General features: G+C 31.8%; 2 protein-coding genes across 7 annotated transcripts in view; one reads left to right on the top strand and one right to left on the bottom strand.

The window, feature by feature from the left end:
* The window catches only part of cpo (couch potato), a 46,509-nt gene extending 31,417 nt beyond the window's left edge, over nucleotides 1-15,092 (bottom strand). The window contains exons 1-2 of one of the 6 annotated variants that reach the window (XM_035084817.1): nucleotides 14,948-15,092; nucleotides 13,439-13,788 (exon numbers count right to left, since the gene is read on the bottom strand). In XM_035084817.1, the coding sequence (XP_034940708.1) occupies nucleotides 13,439-13,507 (69 nt within the window). In that variant the 5' untranslated portion in view covers nucleotides 13,508-13,788; nucleotides 14,948-15,092. Of the gene's footprint in view, nucleotides 1-13,438; nucleotides 14,708-14,947 lie in introns of those variants that run through there. The other 5 variants (XM_035084815.1, XM_035084816.1, XM_035084818.1 and 2 more) reach the window with 5 other exon arrangements.
* A 627-nt stretch (nucleotides 15,093-15,719) lies between these two features.
* Mcm10 (minichromosome maintenance 10 homolog) lies at nucleotides 15,720-18,320 on the top strand. Its single transcript, XM_035084551.1, has 2 exons — nucleotides 15,720-15,809; nucleotides 15,886-18,320. The coding sequence occupies exon 2, from the start codon at nucleotides 16,005-16,007 to the stop codon at nucleotides 18,246-18,248; it is 2,244 nt and encodes a 747-aa protein (XP_034940442.1). The 5' UTR covers nucleotides 15,720-15,809; nucleotides 15,886-16,004; the 3' UTR covers nucleotides 18,249-18,320.
* The last annotated feature ends 1,595 nt before the right edge of the window (nucleotides 18,321-19,915 follow it).

The following is a 19,915-nucleotide window of genomic DNA, read 5'->3' as shown; positions in this document are numbered from 1 at the left end:
TAAAATGTAAGAAATCAGTTCTGAATATGTTTATTTAGGTACGAAATAGTTTTGTGGTGAGATATGAATAAAATTTTTTTCATAAATAATAATCTCATTTGAAAAAAGTGACAGATATTAATGTGTACAAATGTACCATTTGGGGTCAATAAACTCATATACTGTGACATAAGATGGATTTTTTTGTTAATTTATGAAGGAATGAACTCAAATAGTGTCATATTATTATCAAACATATCAATTCTAAAAATATTACAATGTGAAAAAGTGTAAAAAAATTTCTGCAGACTATTTGAATGCACTAAAGTGCTAGTGATATTTAATTGTTTGCCTAGCAACCAGCTGCTGAGAATTTCTATGTGCTACATAACGAGAACAATAAGAACATTCTTCCCATGAAGAAAACAATTTCTTGTTTTTTTTTTCTCTTTTATTTTAGTTCTAATTAGAATCACTGGAGTAGTGAACTCGATAAATTTAGCAGCTCTTCAAAAGAACTAGTGACCAAGTTATATCATCATGAAGGAAAAAAATAATTATCATATATGCTCATACCAATTAGTGATGAAGAGAATTTTTCAAAATATCCTATTAAAGCAATTAATTCATTATTCTTTACACAAATACAAATAAATTCTATTTCATTAGCTATTCACATTTACCACCATCAGTTCAAGTCTCTGTATACTACACCAGTCCATCTCTAATTGATGAAAAAATCACCCCATCATCTCCAATTGGTTCAATAGAAGTCACTCACAAACTAATTGACGAAAAACCTTGTCCCAGAACATTCTGATACTAAGCACCAAAAATAGCTAAATAAATAAACTGCGTAATTTCGCATAGTAACAACCGTTGCATACATAATCCAGGGTAAAGAAGGACAATGAATCATGTATGGTAGGATTTGGAGTGAAACGTGTGCAATTGACCGTGATGTCGTTCGATCATCAGCATTGTTCATCTTCCGATCGATCGAAATATGTTCACTGGTTGCTGTGTTCCCTTACCTTTCGTACTCCTCTATAATTTCGTGAGTAAGCTACTTGAAATGTTACGTTTGTGCCTATCCGTTTGTCTGTTATGCTCCCTCGTGACAACTTGCTAGACAATGCTGATCATTATGGCCTCCAGTCACCCGCGCGTCTGCTATAGTTTCTCTCACTCTTTATATATCTCTCTCTATGGTTCATTCTGTCGTATATAATAATGACACCGCCTCTAAGGAGGCCTCATAATTGCGTCAAACGATCCGGGAATGACGTTTAAACTGTCTTGGAGACATTCCACTTTTGCAGAACTGAACAAAGATGACGCCATTAAGGTGAATCTTTATTACGATCTTTCTTAAACATTACACAACGATGCACTGAAATTCTTGGTGAAAACTAATCTCAGTTATAATCGTTATTTTGGATACTACATTTCAAACAAATGAATTTGAAATGGGGTTGAATAAAGAGATGCTGCTGAAAGTTGAGAATATTGCCTTAACGGTTATAACGTTCTTGTTTATGGCTCTTCAAGAAACAAGTCCTGTTCTACTCCTATTTTCCTGAGAATTCAAGTTAATCTCAAGTCACGGTTTATCCGCTAGAGTTACTCAGCAATTCGAGAATGCGGCTGGAGATATTGAGCACATCGATCCCTAAGAGATGCAAGACTTATTCTGGGTATAAAGTTTGCTATGGTTGATTAGACTCACAAGTCATCAAAACGTTAGCTGGATAAAACTTTTAATTAGACACACCGAGTAATTATGCCTCATCTCATTGGGGAGACAAAAAAAAATATGTTCTACCCAGGAAAGCTGAGATACATGAATTCAACGTGTGTGTTATATATCATGGACGAGCATGAGTTTCTGTATATGTATTATGGATGTCTGTGTGTTGTGTACCATCATGAACATGAGGTCGACGAAGCTCGAGTTCTCTTGCTCATCCAGCCCCAGCTCCGGTTGTTTATATTGTCCTTATACTAGCAACCGGAATCACGCTTCTCGGATTTTCAGCTGCGGCGATATCCCCACCAACACCTGGTAGATTTTACCGTGTACAACATTGTTAGCTGACTGAATTAAAGCTTCTAGAATTTATCGAAAAGCACCAAATGTTTGTACTATATTTTATACTTTTTTTCACAGCCATATTTCATTTTGTGCCCAATTTTTTGTATTCTTAAAATGGGATCCATGTCGAAATATTTTTGATCAAGATTACTATCTATGACATAACATAAACTTTGGGGACATTTTTTTAGAGATCAAGATTTTCGAGAATATTTGAAAGAATTTTATTATCGCAAAATATCTTGAGGGTTGATGATAAAGTGGCTATTGAGAGCAATTTGAATTTAGAGTTGGATAAAAAGTTATACTATTTTCAAACATCAACTGAGAACAATTTTATGATCATTTTTATCATCAAGAGTCTAAATTATTGCTGATTCAAAGACATATCCTCTTTAAATTAATTATCTTCTCTTCACAACATATTGAACATCTAGATCTTGATCTTGGTTTTCTTAAATATTAAATCAATCACTTCTATCACATTATTATTCTAAATAATGGATAAACAAATCTAATGTAAATAATAAAACAAAAGAGCAAATTCAATAATAATGATATAATAAAGAACAATAAAACAGTAGAGACATTTACAAACCACAAAGTCAACTAGAGAAAATTTAGTTAGTGGAGTGTGGGAATTTTAAGCAGGGTATAACGAACATTGAATCGTGAATATAAACTTGGTGAAATTTTCGGTTTTCTCTCTCACTATTACCCTGTCAACTGAATATGTCGACACCAGTAAATAGCATGGGATCCATGCAGCAGCCAAAAAGTTTGTTGATTCACCAACAAGAACATCGTACAGAACACCCTCTAATATACATACACACACAGTTGGTCATATTCGACATATAGAGTACTATACATATAGCATAGCCACTATATTACCAAACAAGTAGAGTTTCGTATAGACAAAATGGAAGGGAAACAGATTGAAAATTTATGTGAGGATCGACGCACATGGTGTGGCAATATCATTGGTTTACTACAATGCATGCAATTGCTTTGACCTCATACGTGTTTTTTTATTATTGATGGACTTCCTTGCTATTGTAGAAGTAGAGCACTGTTTTTTTCTCTATTTACTGATTTAGGAAAATACAATACTTGTACAAAGTTTTTTTTGCTCCTGAATTGAGTTCAATTCGACTCTTAAATAAATTCCTATCTCTTATCGTATGCTATTGATATATAAATAAGTAACAATACCTTTGGTGAATCTTTAATTACTGCAACATTGCATTTGTTTATTTATAATGTTGTTAAACAGTGTCTGTGTTAAAACACAGGGTGAAATAAGTTGAAAAAAAATGGCAACAATGAGTTAAAGATAGAAGTATTTATCGAAGAGGTATTCTGATAAATGAAATTGATTTCATAAGCGTTAAATTTAAACCTTTTTGATTATTTGATGAAATTATTCATGAATGTATGAGATGGTGGATTCATATTAGAATACAATAGAAATAAATAGCTTGAAATGATTTATTTTTAGAGCCCAGATACGAGGATAATAAAAATAATCTTCATTATTAAATCATTTTGAGAGAATAAAAACAGAAATTTTTATAAAAATAAAATCATTTTCACAGTAAAAAAAAATCTGTTAGTCATAAAATTTATTTTATTTCTAATCCTAGATCGAAATTTTATGAAATAACATTTTATAAGTCCTATAGGGAACATAAAAAACCAATTGTTTGTTGGATCTTAATCCGGATTGTTTAATAATAGAACATAAAACTTTTACATGAAATTCGAAACGTATTAACTTTTTCATATAAAGAAAAAAAAAAATAAAAATCAATTACCAGAAGGTTGACAATATTTTTTAGAATCAACACAAATAATTTAATAGCAATAACTGGAAAAAATATCTCTTTTAATTTACAACAAATTTTATATCATCTGCTATTTTTAAACAACTAATTAATCAATAATTTGGAATGATATTTTAAAATTGATGAAATTTCAACAAATTGGATGTTAAATAATGAAAAAAATTGGAACACTTCACTTTCAATAGAATCAAAATAATATATAGCCAAAGTGAAGGAACGTTTTATGTTCAAAGAACATGTAGAATTCTTCAGATAAAAAAATATGAATATTTTAGCATAGTGGAAGACTTATAAGGGAGATTAGATAGCACAAGGTATGAAGTTTTAATTTTTAAAAAAATGTCTGATATATTTCCTGTGAGTTTATGATTATTTAATGACTAACTTTACAACCTGCCAGGTCGACTCATATCCGCCATCTTTCTTTGCAGTCCATCATTTTAATGTATCATAAATGATTGAAGAAGATCTATGTGCCATATACTGCTAATAGTTGAATAAAGAGCACCTATAGCTAGCCCATGTGCATAAAGTCAATGCAAGTTGGATTTTTAGTTCGTTTATATTCTAGCTAAGCTTCTCATTTCCTTTTCAGTGAGTAAAGACACTCTGGTAGATGGTATATACACATGTATGTATACTACATACAGGTAAAGACGATGCAGATTAATGTGGTGGTGGCGACACAAAGTCTGGAACTACTCATCGTATGCTAGTCTGACCAGTGACGACTATGAAGACTATATCTACTGCACGAGCTAGTCTATATAGCCAGCATCATTTATTCATGCGGTGAGAAATGATTCTTGCAGCCGCCACGGCCTCAATGTCGACCAACCTGCGGCATATTCGGAATTCTGATAAAATACTTGAGCTTCAAAAACGTCTCGTGTATTTTTTTTCTTGTAATCTCATAAATATTTAAGCTTTTGTTAAAATGTGAACGTTAATTCATGGCTTTCAACGAGTAACATTATTTCAAAATGTGGCATTTATTCTAGGGAATATTTGAATTTATTCTAATGAATTTAGAATGTTCAAGAAAGAGGAGAAAATGAATAACACCTAAGCCATGGGATAAGAATTTATGACTTATGGATGATGAAGTCCAATTCCTAGTGATATTTTGTTCATGTAAATCACTAAATGCTTCATTAAAATATGCAATTAATAGAATCATTGATGAACTTGAAGAAAGAAATAGTTAAAAAATAATGTTCCTTCTACATCAATATTCATGCTTTTAGATTGGAATAATAAATTACAAGCAAAATGATGCTTCAGAAAGAAAAAGATTCTTCTTTTCTGTTGATTTCTACTATTGAAAAGAAATGAAAAAAAAGGAAACTAGGACTTTGAGGATGAGTTGATGTAAATTTATCTATCACTGCAGTAAAAAAAAAAATTAAAATAATTGGATTAACCATTACATGTTATCACTCTATTAAAATCCTTAACAGCTTAATAGTTGGTGTTTTTTTCAAGTTAAAGTAACTAGAAATTCCTCTGGGTGTGCTTTTAGTATCATCCTGAATTATATTTGCAAGGTCAGATTACTATTACTATCCCAGATTTTTTCAACTGAGTTTGAGTTAAAATTTACTGCTAACCTTTGACATCAATAAAATTTTCACAGGATCTTTCATTGGACTACTTTAATGCACGAATAAAATATTTTCAGATGAATATTTGAGAAATACCAGTAGAAATGGATTAAAATAAAACAATAATTTATTGAATATATGTATATATATATATATATATCTCTGTATGGTAACAGTAGATTGACATTAAAAATGAACTCTATGTTCAGATAATCGATCCACAGATGTTAATATTAATGAGCCAGCTAATCTAGAATACTTGGGGGTCAATAGAAAATGGGTTATCAAATAACATCATTTTACCATGCTATTATTCCCTTACTGACATTTCAATTTTTCCAACAATTCTTATTATTTAACCATTTTACCAACAACTACTGTCGTTATCAATGTTAAATATCATTTTTTTATTAAAAAAAAAAATCCCAGAACAATCTTTTCAATCTTTGGAGTGACAATTAAAATCGATAGAAAAAACTTCTACCTCCAATAAATAAATTACACATTGAATGTCATTCTATATACGTGAAGTAATAACAAGTCTGCAGAGAAATAAGTGGAAATATCGATTCCAATTATTCAAATCACCTCTAAATGGCATTGAAAAGTTTGGCCAGAGGGAAATTATCATGTTAAATATGAGAAAGTAAAAAGCTGCAACTGTTTTTTTTTTTTTTTTTAATATAAATATATCCAATATATGTATGTGTGGCATCAGTAATAATGCAATTGTTGCCATTCGTGTTTAAAATGACTTAGCAATATCACACGATATGATCACTCTCACACAACATGGAATGACAACAGTATCGTGTTGCCACGTCGTGGTCGACATTGCTACTGCTGCATGTCAAGCCAAGATAATGGTGAGCACAATGGAGAAAAGTAAAATTCCATGCTACATTATTATAATATTCCTCAAGATCAGACATGTCGATATCAGACTGTTCCATTACTAACTCAAACTCAATCTTAATCTCCAAACTATACTTTGCATTTGTGTTAGTTTCTATGCATGAATAAATTGATAACCTACATCAAATTTATATGCACTATTTGACATTTGCAATTGTCGGTTCACACAACTTTTGATTACCATTTGAATTTTAAAATAGGAAAAGTTTTATTTCTAAAATTCATTACTATTTAATCAATTTATTTCATTATTACTGTGAATCTTTCATTACTTGTCAATTTTTTTCAAGTTGTTTTTGAAAATTAAAAATATCTAGACTAGTTAGAAGAAATAGTCTAATTAAATAAAGATAAACATTTAATTGTCAGATATTTGTATAATATCATGTCAGGTTTATTTTTATTTACTATCCATTTCCTTCTCATATTTTGGATTCAATTATCATCATTATTCGATCAGGATGGCAGCAATAGTGCCAGAAAAATGCACTCATTAATCATTTAAAAACCATTTTCATTATTGGAATTTTATAACTGTCACAGTTAATTATAAAACCGACGCTTGAGTGAACTGACCTGCCCCAATTACCTCCGATATTTTCATATCTTTCACTAATTTCTCGTTTTTCCAGCTATTTCACTTATTCCATTTACGTCATTTGATCACGCTCGATTTATCTTCGACATCAAAAATCTTCAACAAATATTGACCGGTGCTGCTAAGTCAGAACTTCAGCAATCACGCGATTGCATTTAGACTAAATTGCTGGATAAAATAAGAAGAAGAATATCAGTTTCTTTCGATCAACTGAATAACTGTAGCCATGTATATATGTAGAGTTGTTAGAAATCACAGTAGTTGTATTAAATATAGACCACTGCTTTGATATGTTATCTACTTATTCATGTACAGAAATTCACCGAGGTACCTGCATACTTAACGTTCTTGAATGAGAACTTTCACTGTTTTATTGAGTAGTTGGAATACTTTTTGTTGAAAAGTAGGTAATGATGGTTGTTTATGTTAATCGTATGCATTTAAATAAATATTGAAGTGTGATTATAAAAATTCGTAAATTTAATACAAATAATATAAAAAATTCTTTATACTGAAATTAAAAGTAAACTCTGAAATAAATTATAAAAGTAAACGTTGAATAAAAATAAATCAGAGGTAAAAAATACATGAAAAAAATTAAAAGGAAAGAATTGAAGAAGTAAATTTTAATTAGTGAATATATAGTGGATAAAAAATTTATAATTAATATATTATGCTCGACAATTTCTTTAATAGCTTCAACCCTTATTAACGTTGTAGTCGTCTAACGCAAGTGAACGGTATAAAAATGAAAAAAAAATAGGAAAGAAGCTGGGAAATATTCCGTTGAGAGTTGTGTTGAGAGTGCAGAGTTTATTCGCAAAATAAAAAATAAAAAGATTGAGTCGTACATGGAGACTCTTGAGCTAGTTAAAGCGCAACATGCGCGATTTAATTCAAGAGAAAGAGGAAGAGAATGCTGATAAGCGAGTGAAAGAGAAAGAATTAGTATGAGAAATGGACGATGAAGAAGAGGTAGAGCAACAAGGAGGGACGCTAACTCTCAACATAATGTAAGGTAGGTCAGGAATGGAGACTGAGTTCCATTCATGAGTTGGCCTGACGCTCCAAAGTCTCATCTACTAAATGGAAAAGAAGGCTTTTGTCAAGACATCTCCTCCACATACACTGTCATCACTAAAATAAATAATCCCACTATTTTTAAAAATACTTCTCTGAAATGATGGAAGTGACAATCAATAGGAAATCATCAGTAGCAACATGATCCTAGGATATTTGGTAAAAAGTATTTCAGAGCAAGGACATAGAAGAGTGAACCAATTTGATACAGTATGCAACAACAAAAAGTTTAATAAAAGAGCCGGGAATCATGGCCTGTTGCGTATAGGAGTGGAGTCTCGAGGTTGAGTATCGTTCCTCTTGGTTGACTAACCGTTATACAACATCCGTTCTAACCATATAATGCCGGGTGCAGCATGATGCTCCGCCTCAACTTCTCTATTCTATTGTTCATAACTAAAGTTATATAACTTTGTTTCTGTTAGTTCATCTTGTCATTAGACATAACATTTGCAGAATCTTCTATGAAAATAGAAATACGTGCGTAGATAATAGATGAGCTTTTAATAATGTCATTTTATTTATTGATGAATTTATGACTCTATTTGAATTTTATACTTTTTGACATTTCAATATTTTATTGGATAAAGTTTCAACTAATGAAAGGTAATTAAATGAATATTTTATCTAAAATTATTTTATTTTGATGGAGATTTAAATGTAACATATGAAAAGATTTAGTTGTGAATTATTTTTAATATAATATCCCTTTTTGTTGCAATATTGAAATATTTATATTGGAAAGAGTGGAATATTACTTTATTTCGTGTTGTTAAAGCTTGTAAATTAAAAATGATATTTTATTGAGTTGGAAATAATTTAATGTATTCAATACTTATAATTATTTCTCAAATAATAAAAGGACAATTTCTATTGATAAAAAAAAACATCAAAAATATGAAAAAAAAATTTTTTAATTGAATTATCTTCGGATGTCTAGAATTCTAGATGCTCAATTAATTTCAAAGAAATATTAAAATTCATTCAACTATTTTTGACAGTAAAAAATGAAAAAGTTGTTTAAATAATTAATGATTGTTTGGTTATTAAATTAATAAGAAAATGTTAAGAATGATGTTAATTTGTCAAACAAATATTTAAACATATCAATAGTTGGTTATTTTTAAGATCTAGGATATTCCACTCGACATTGAAATAACACAACTCTCCGTAGTACATATTGGTTAATGTAATACCAGATGTTAATACTGCATTGCAACGAAGATATTAACGATAACATACTCTATGTTGAATTAATTATCTGTGAAACTACTCAACAGGATAATTTTCGGTAATTGAAAGGCATGTACAGTTGTAAGCATAACGAACAATGACGTGTTAAAAACTATTTACGTCTATCAGAATTATTATAATAAATATCAGAATATAAAAATCAACTATTATGGAATTTTCATGGGCTTTAAATATTCAAATAAAAAAAAAAACATTCAAGAATTTTTCGGCTCCAAAATACAAAAGCTTATAAATTGTAACAAAAGATGATTTCCTTTTTGTTATTCAAAACATCCAACAGATGACAATGAAAAATGTTTGTTACAAAAATAATTGAATGAAATGACTTTTTCAACTGGTAGATAAAGTCAACGAATTAAATAAAATAATAAAACGTATTTGAAGATAAAGTTTATCGAGTAATAAAGAAAAATGAAAAATGGCATCTTTCGATGCACTCTCGACAAACGATTCCAATGTCTCTTGGTCCCTATAGGTAACTCTGCTCCAAGTCAATTTGAGAATCGATTTATTCCGGTTCCTTACAATCGACGTTGGAGTCTGCAAGTAAATCCAATAACGAACGTCGGGAAAGACGAGCATTCGAGGAAAGTGGATTATTTACCGAACGTTGTAGCCCGTTTTTCTCGATAATCCTCGATATATACGTTTTCTCATTCCCTCACTCAATCTGACAACTACTAAAGAGAAGCCCCGGTTGAGGTTTGATTCAACAATTTCATCATTTCCGTTGAATTTTTATCCGAAATTAATTAAAGAAGAAAGGTGGAATTTTCCATGAATTTTCAGACACATTTATTCGAGTAATTAAGACCTTTTCACCATTTTTCACTATTTATTTTTATTTTCTTCAAGTATGTTTTATTGTAACTGGAACAATATACACAACTCGAGAGGCAGAAGAACATGAAAAATGAACCGAGGAAAAGGGACAGAGAGACCACGCGATAATTATCTAGCTCAACGAGAGTAACAGGATTATCCTCTTAACGCTGTGTCATACAGAGGAGAGGAGTGAGCGCAAAGAGAGAAATAGCGAGAAAGAAGAGGAGGGGATTGCATTATGCATAACTAGTACCAATGTTCACATATGTTTGCTTTCTGGTATAAACATTGCCCCACAACACTGCAGTAAGTTAAACAATGATGAAAAAGAGAGAAAGCAAATGAAATTTATGAATATCACTTTGTACTTGTGATTTGTACCAACAGAAAAATATTATTCCTAGAAGTTTATTTGTGTTATGTCGTCTTTTATGTGTTATTACCTATTTTGTGGTATGATGATTTATTTTATTTGTACCATTTATATGAATTACATTGAAAAATATTGATTTCTTTATTTAAAATTTTTTTAAAACCATTAAATCTTCATATAATCTTTCTAAATGAAACAGTGAAAATTATGGAATGCAACTAGAATCAGTGAATATTTATTAGATTTGCAGTTAGAAGAGAGATTAAAGCAGTATTGGGTGACCAGAAAAAATTTTTTACTTAAATGCTTTTAATAAAAACGAATCGATGTATCTGAGTAACGAAAAAATTATTAAAGTGAAAAATTAACAAAAAACATTTTTTTATTTATTAAAGTATCCCATTTTACCCCGAGTACACCATATTGTTCTGGTTCTCCCTAATGAAACAACTGTTGTGTTATGCTCACTGATTCTGCATCATTTTTACTGTTTTATTTTTAGAGAGTTTTCATCAGAATTATTGTCAACTATAATTTGTAATAAAAATTTCAAATGCAATTTTGATGAATAAATTATTATAAAATTCTAAAAAAAAAATGTATCGGAAATTTTGGAGTGTTTTATTTTTATACTGAAAAGTAATGCATTATTTGTGAAAATAGTGTTGATTATTTATTCAAAAATCCAAATCGATATTCAACTTGTAACTTTGTCTTTCATTTCTTCTTAGCAGTAAAATTGATGTCATTGTCTTGACAATAGATGCACATTCGGATAGAGTAAACAAGTCAATAAATCAACACGATTAAAAAGTTTGAAACCACCAAAGTTTGGAAAGAATTACATTAATGTCGATAAAAAAATATTTATTTCAAGATTTTTAAATTAAAATAAATTTTTTTTTTCAATCTATTTTTAATGACCAGCAATTTTCTTATGCTTTATATCCCTTCATCTAAGTCGATTCTTAAGTAATCCCTTCATTTAATCAATAAATTGTGTATCAAATTAAATTATAAATAGATTATAAATAGATCCGTAATGATGATTCTAGTTTATGGATAAACTATATTAATTGTAAATAATGATCATCAAAAATGACTCATCCTTTTTTTCCAATACTTTACGTGATACTAGTGTTTTATTTATTTACTCCAAAACTAAAGCAATCTTTTTCCAAAAACTAAACTCATAAAAACTACAAATTTCCGTTAGGTTTAATTAATCCAACAATCTCTTATCTCAGCAAAAAAGCATAAAGTTGATGGCAATATTAATAAAACATAATTTCATCGTGTAATGAACTTTTCTTTATGACAGTTATAGACTTGTGTAAAACTCATGAGAATATCTGTACAGTTTTTCTGCTTATTTTTTCTTTGAAAACTAATTTTTAATCTAATTTAATCCAGCTTTTTCTTTTAATCGGCAAAAAAGAGATTTCAATAGAAGGGAGTCCTGAGTTTACATTTATTCATATATTTTTTTTTCTTTCTTTTTGATTTCCCCGAGCGTCTATTCGTTCTCTTCACTCATTTTTCAACGAGCAAGACATTTGAGTGCGGCTCTATGTGCGGTGTGGTATCGATCCGAGAGGCTCGTGCCGGCGTATAGCTGACCGTCGAGAACGAGTATATAAGAGAGGCCGGAGGTTAATATTCCGTGGGTTCGTGACTCGTTGAAGAAAGCGAGACAGTTGATGAAAAAATGCACAAGAGAAAGAATGACAAAAGAAACAAAAGCCTCGGTGTGTCAACCAACCCGGAGGCGCAAGTCGTAAAGCAATATCATGTCGAAAGTACTCGACGTTTTATGGACGTATATAGATAAAATGGATCCATGAAAAATCAAGAAGAAAGAACTCATGTAATATCACCTAAATGTAAGAATGTTTGATACAAATTACTTTCAGTTGGTCGCTCACATGACAATCGATTAACTTTTTTTTTTATCAACTCCAAACTTGAAACTTGGAGCAAAAAGACCTAGAAGTCAAGGACAAAATACTGGCAACCTCTAGCATGATATACATGGTATAACACGACCTTCAGAATGAGTCTGAATACAAAAGATCTACAATTTACCTGTTAATGAAGAAGGGAAGTATTATTTTAGCCTTAATTAAAACCGCATATCATTCTAGACATCCTGACCTGCTTTCAAACTGTTTAAATATCTTTCACTATAAAAATGAAAACCTAGAAGACATTTGTGGATAATAAGTGATCAACACTTCTTTCTTTCTTTTACGCTGATATTCTAGCGTCGTACAAACAGCGAGCATCGTGGAAAAATCAATAACAAGCATAGCAGACCGGTGGCGCGTCGCCGAGCGCGCTCAGGTGGAAGCATATAACACAGGCGAACGTGTACGGTAGCAGGAAAGAAGATAGCCATACGGTTTGCGAGGCCAACCAGCCAATATTGCACAAGCCATCGCGTCACCTGCGTCGTTAGGCCGATCGAAATCTCGCGCCTTTATGCCTCGTGATGTGAGCGCAAGCCCGTGGGAATTTCCTTATTTTTAACCCCTTCTCTTATAGCCTCGTTCTCTCTCACACACTTAACGTTCAACCCTACACCCCTTGGACCACGCAAACGCTAAATTTGATGCGCACGCGTGACGTGCACGTTGCAGAGGGTAGACAGACATAGCGGCGCCACAAGGGAGTGCGGAGGAGTCAATTTTGGTTAAAGAAAACGGTGGCAGCACGAGCTTTTTTTTGCTTTACTTATCATAATGAAACGTTAAGTGATAATGCTGATAATCCTGTTATTAAATAATAATAAATAGTCATTAATTGATGATAGCGATGATAGGCATAGACTCAGGTTGATGTATGTATGATAATAAATAGATGACTTACCTCGTCCTCGCCATTTGAGCACGCCACGGTGTTGACCGAGTCCATGCTCTGCGACAATGGTGCGTCCATGATGCAGGCTAGGTCGTTTGACGATCCGGGATTACCGGCTGCGGCGATGCGAGCGGGTGGCGGGGATGAGTCCACCGTTTCCCGTCTCGGGCGTTTTAGGGCGGGCGGCGTTATGGTTGTACCGGCGAAGACGACGGGCGCCTCCAGGACTGTAGTCGCACCAATTCCCACCCACGAAGAAACAAACTAAAACCGCGCACGCGATCTCTTTATCGCGCTCCTCCTCGTCGCTCCTTCTTCTTCGACAGCCTTACGCTCCACTCTGATTACGTTTACTTGAGCTATTGTTAAACAAAATAACCAATTATTTTCACCTTTCACCAAGAGGTAAACCACTGATCGTCACTACGCACCACCAACACCAACTTTAAGGTGCTCCGTGCACCTGTCGTGGCTTTAGCCAACGCCAATCGAGCAGGTGTTTCCACACACGTCTATTTCCAAAGCAATCGATATAAGAACCGCGTTGGCACAAGTTTCACCGTGGTAGCGATAGCAGGACGGAATCAAGGATAAATAAAGTACTGGAATATTTTCTCTCAGTTGTCATTCGATTGTTGCTATATCAACTGACAGCTCACTGAAAATAATTCTCTTTGAATTGCTGATACTTGTGTTGAATATAATGATGATGATGATGAAAACAACGACGACGAGGAGGAGCCACTATTATAATGATGGTATATTTACGTTGGTATGTAAATTTGAAAGGTTGCTGCAGAAAATAATGACTCTAATCGTCAACAAATCTTCACCTCAAATTATTCACCGCGCACGTACGTCAACTATGATACCGCACAACCACCGGTAGACCCATGCAGACTATCCACACGGCACGCGCGATTCAAAATCATCCAATAATCATCATTTTATTTACCAATTTTCCCGCGGTTTTTCCAACCACGTTAAATATCTTCAAACGTTGTTATAATTGTCAAACCGATATATCTATATGTATATCAATTAATTGTTATTTTGCAATACATTAATGCATACTAAACTTTTTTGTAAATATGCTACGTATTTCATAAGGTATGTTTATGTGTACGTGTTGGTGTATGTGTGTATGTAAAACACGAAAAAACGAAAGATAAAAATGAACACTGGCAAGGAATAATAAATTGTTATGTAAGCACTGCGACACGACTGGTACGCAGGTTGCCGATAGACTGACGAGCTTATGACTAACGATAGTGGAGGTGGCGGGTGAAGCGCGGGGGCCGTTAGTTCATATGCGCACACCGTACCGAGAGCGCAACGACAGGAACACAAGATACCGCTTGCAGGAGGGCGGTTCGAACGTAGTGGTGGCAGGTTGCAAGAGTGGGTGGTAAGACCTCGAGAGGGGAAATTAAGGGTTACATACGCATGGACTAAGGGTGGGGTTAGGTGTGCCTTGCGATTCGTTATACGTTTGCGCTGTATTTTGTTAAAAAATACCTTTTTTTTTCTCCTAGGTGTCTTTACACCTGTTTCTCCAATTTTTTACTAGTTCAACGGCTGGAAAATAGCTGAGGAAGCTCCAAATGACCATTTTCTTCGCAATTAGATGATGTACAGGTTGAAAAACTAAATCGAAAATACTAGCAGGTGGCCAATGGCAGCAGGTTGCAGTCACAAGTTGCAGATGCAAGTCACCTAAGCGCCAGGTGACTCCAATATTCTACGCTCATAAGCTAGAGGGAAAATGATAGAAAAGGAACGAGTAATATATGAAAGCTGCTTTGTCAAGCTGTCAAGATGATTTTTAAGGAAATAGAAAGCATACATTACCTTTGTGGCCAACAAGTACTGTGCCAGATGCTACATAACTACATATTCCCTACTTGTCATCGATTCTTGCAATGTTCTCTTTAATAATGCACAATAATAAAGATAGATAATGTATAGGTCAAACCAACAACCTTGTATTCTAAGTTTAAGATCGTATTTATATGATTCTAGTCATTCCATTAAATTTTTTTTATGCTCTGCTGTTACGTCGAATAAATTCCGTTTTTTTATGGCGTCTTATGTGAAGTTGTTCTTTTATGCAACTAAATAATTTATTGATACGATATATCGATCACATCGACCCTTTGTTTGAGGAAAAACTAGAACACCACTCTTATCGATATATTCGATTTCTCGTGTTGAAGTAGTTGATGTTATTCTCGATAGGTGGCGTAAAGATTGCACAGAAAACTTTTTTATCGATAAAATGACAGAATTTCGCGCCAAAATTATCAGACACGTAGACGTGACAAGTTGTTATGTTATTTAATATTTTTATAAATTTGTGAATACAGAAATATTATAAAAAGTAAGTGAATCATCTATTGTTTTTAATTTTATACCGAAAATTACTCTACAATTATAAATATCTTTATTTCTTTCAGGAAAATTAAAATATGAAAAACATTTAACCACGAGTACAAGGTTAAGTAAATCTATGAATTTTGTACATTAACTAAAAGATAATTCATATAAATATATTTTTTAAATAAATTAATTAATCATGGCTGATGATAACGACTCAGATGTAGGTGATCTTCTTGACAATCTTCTTGGTAATGATGATGATGATTCGGAACCAGAAGAGAATGTAAAAAGTACTCCAAAAAAAATTCTCAAAGAATTAGATTTTAATTTTTTAGACAAAGTGGATAAGACTGAAGAAAATTCGGAAAAAAATTCAGATAAAAATGGTTCAATGCTCAAAAGTGGCTGGGACAGCTCAGATGATGAAGACAATAAGTATTTTGAAGAACAAAAATACTCTGAATCAGGAAGAAGCATCAAAGAATTATTAAAAAAGCAAGAATTCGATAAACAGTCATTATATAGCTCAAAACTAGAACAAAAACCAATTTTAAAATCTCATAATGATTCCATGACTTCCGATGATATAGCTAAAAAAGTAAAGAACAATACATTTCTTCCAAGTCCACCGAAAAATGCTGATAGGACTCAGAACGCCAAGAAAACAGGACCATTAACTGAATGGCTAAACAAACCATCAGATGTTTACAGTGACCCTATTTTTGGATTGAGAATAGTAAAACCTTTAGTGTCGTCTGCAGAATTAAAGGAAAGAATGAAAGATAGAAAAACAGTAACTGTATCAAGGATTAAACATTTTATAGCCACTCAAGATTTATCTAACGATTGGGTCATTGCAGGAGTACTGATTCAAAAGTCCACAACGAAAAAGTCACAAAATGGTAATGCATATTGTATTTGGACTATTAGTGATCTCTCGGATGCTATAAATACAGTGTCAATATTTTTGTTCAAAGAAGCTTATAAATTATTTTGGAAGACTGATTCAGGTGTTGTCATTGCCATTCTAAATCCAAATGTTTTGGAATCACGAAGTGAAAAGGATCAAGCTACACTATCTGTTGATAAAGCACAAAAAATCATGATTCTAGGTAATTCTAAAGATTTAGGAAGATGCAAGTCAAAGAAAAAGAGTGGAGAAGCTTGTAATAATATTGTTAATATAAGTAGATGTGAATATTGTCTTTATCATGTTAAGCATGAATACAACAAGGCTTCAAGAAGGCCAGATTTAGGAACTGATCCCATGAATAGAAAGTTTAGAAATATTCTATCTAATTCAAAGCCAAATACCTCAGGTTCAGGAATGTATTCTCAAGCTAATCATCATAATAATATGCTTCTTATTCCAGCAAAAAGGAATGTAAAGATGGAACAAAAAGATTCAGCGAGATTAGCATTGCTAATGGGTAAAACTGCTGAGGCTAATGACCCTCCAAAAAACACTCACGTGGAGTCAAATGGTGCTTTAAAAAATAAAATCAATTTAGAAGAATCAACCAACAGCCAAGTAAAAAAAGATTTAGATCGGCTTAGCAAAATACGTGGATCGACTTTTGGTGCAGTTTCTGCAAATTTATCTGGAAAAGAAAAATTATTTTCACCGTCGCTAAAATCTAAATCTACTACGACAGAGAAGAAAAGTACAAGTTTTAGTTTATCAAATTTACCACCAATTCCAAAACTTGGTATGGGTGTTAAAGGTAATATAATCGATTTCTCTGAACCAATAACTAAAAAGCACATCAACTCTGCTAAAGCAAATGCTATAAAATGGGTAAAAGAAAACGGTGGAATAAAACAGTCTAATCCAAATAAAATAGGACAGAGTAGAGAGAAAAAAGACGCGATTAGAGAAGTGAATAAGAGACGTCGTGAAGAGGAGGAAGAGGAAGTTAAAGTAGAACCGAAAACTAAAATTAATAAAATCTCAGATGAATTCAAGAAATTGATGGAAGCTTCTTCTGCACATGAAGATCTTATTGAAAAATCTAAAGAAAGTGATAAAGAAAAATATTTTAAGAAATTAGAAGCTAAAGAAAGAATGGAAGAAAAAATGATAAATACCTTCAAAGTAGACTGCAAAGCAGTTACATGTTTAGTATGCCGATATACATCATTTTCAGCTTCTGAAATGTGTAAAGAGAAAAAACATCCATTGAGGGTAATAGATGCAGTAAAAAGTTTCTTCAAATGTTCTGATTGCGGTAATAGAACCGTAAGTTTAGATAGGCTTCCATCGACTAGCTGTAAAAAATGTAGTAGCTCTAATTGGGTACGAACGGGAATGATGGATGAAAAGAAGATGAAACTTCCTGGACCAGTACTTTCAATTCGTGGAGGTGAGGAGAAATTTATTGGATCTGATATCAAGGATGCTAATTTAGATCTACTAGTTCCAATTACATCAGAATCATGAAAATTATGTGATAAAGAAATTGTATACAACTAATAATTAAGGAATAAAGAAGTATTTTATAAAGGAATCAAACCTAATAGGATTGAATTAAATAAGAAAGCTGATTTCTTCCACCTTCAATTTAATTTTTAAAAACGGAGAATATTTTCTCACACCTCGGTGAATCATGGAATGTGACGTTAAATTATTACCATGACCCATTCAATAGTTTATTTTAACAAGACATATATTTGTAATTGTTTTGAAAAATATCGAGCAATCGCGACCGAGCTAGGACACGTGTGTATTTTATTTACTTATTATTATTTTTATTATTAATTGCATCATTTTGAAACTCACCGAGAGTTTATTGATAGCATTCAATCTTTAAATAACACTCATACATCTACGAATCTTCTCGATGGACATTGTAATAATTTTTTATTTGATAATTTTTATTGTTCAATTATTATTTTCTATTTTTTATATAAAAATGTGAGATAAATTTTTAATGGTTATAGAATACCAAGGACATATTTCTAAAATGCTTAATTACAATTTTTTACAAATTTTACCAAATTATTTCGATGCTACAGTAAATAATATTTCATTTCACTGAATATAAACCACAATCAATTAATCCGATTTTTTCTTATAATCAAAATTAAAAGCTTCAACAAACGTTTTAAAACTGATAACGAATTAAAAAAATAGTGTTTCGACTAATTTAAATAATTTTTTTTTTCACATTCTATGTAAACTGTTAATTTTTACTATTTTGAATTATAAAATGAATATAAATGATAAAATACCTTTAAACTTATTCGACAACCACAATTGGTTGCATAATTATTTATTTGTTACTAAAAAAAATGAAAAGACAACTCAAACCACCAATTGCACATTTGCATAAATCAAACATTCATAACATACGCATGATTTTCATTGCGATAGAATAGTTATCATTTTCGTTACTTTATACTTAATTGTTTAAATAATTGAACAGAGAAAAGAAAATTAACGGGAAAACAATAAGAAAAATATCAGTTTCAACTGATTATATTTAGGGTGATAGTGTCAAAACACTTGATTTTAAAAATAAAACAAAAATTATTAATAAAATAAAGCAGAAAATAAACTAAGAGCAACGCGATTTAACTATTTTACTGTACAAAATTGTCATATTACGTTGACGATGTTGGTGGGTTCTTGTATCCACATTAATCGTCCTGAGAAGATACGGGTTTGTTTGTTTATCAAACATCGTGCTGTTCTGTGTTCAACATACACGCATTCATTTGATCATACTCTGACAAACATTAATCTTTCATTCCTTATTCTTCTCAACTCGTGAGACAATGTAATTATTAATGTAATAGGCAGGTATTCAAGCTGGCTTAATTAAGTGTCACAGTCTTCGAGTTGTCCATCGTTTTCTCTTTTTCATTTTTTTCAAATTATTATTGGTATTATTATCATTATCATCATTGTTTCAACTATTTGTTTAATTAAACTTCTCTTCTTTTTTTCCATCACTTTCTTTCATTCATTCGTTCATTCATTCTTTTAAATTGAACTCTCACACTCACAAATTCTTTCTTAGCAGAAATAAGTTTGCAATTTTTTCATTCTTTTTATGTAAATATTTATGTATTACACCCGAAATAACCGCACAGTAATTTTTACGA

This window comes from Chelonus insularis, unplaced genomic scaffold, assembly GCF_013357705.1.
Source record: "Chelonus insularis isolate UGA/USDA-ARS -01 unplaced genomic scaffold, ASM1335770v1 contig_397_pilon, whole genome shotgun sequence".
Lineage (NCBI taxonomy): Eukaryota > Metazoa > Arthropoda > Insecta > Hymenoptera > Braconidae > Chelonus > Chelonus insularis.
This window is presented reverse-complemented; position numbering and strand designations above follow the sequence as displayed.

Excerpts from the sequence above, each read along its gene's own strand:
- Mcm10 (XM_035084551.1), top strand. The coding sequence starts at position 16,005 with ATGGCTGATGATAACGACTCAGATGTAGGTGATCTTCTTGACAATCTT.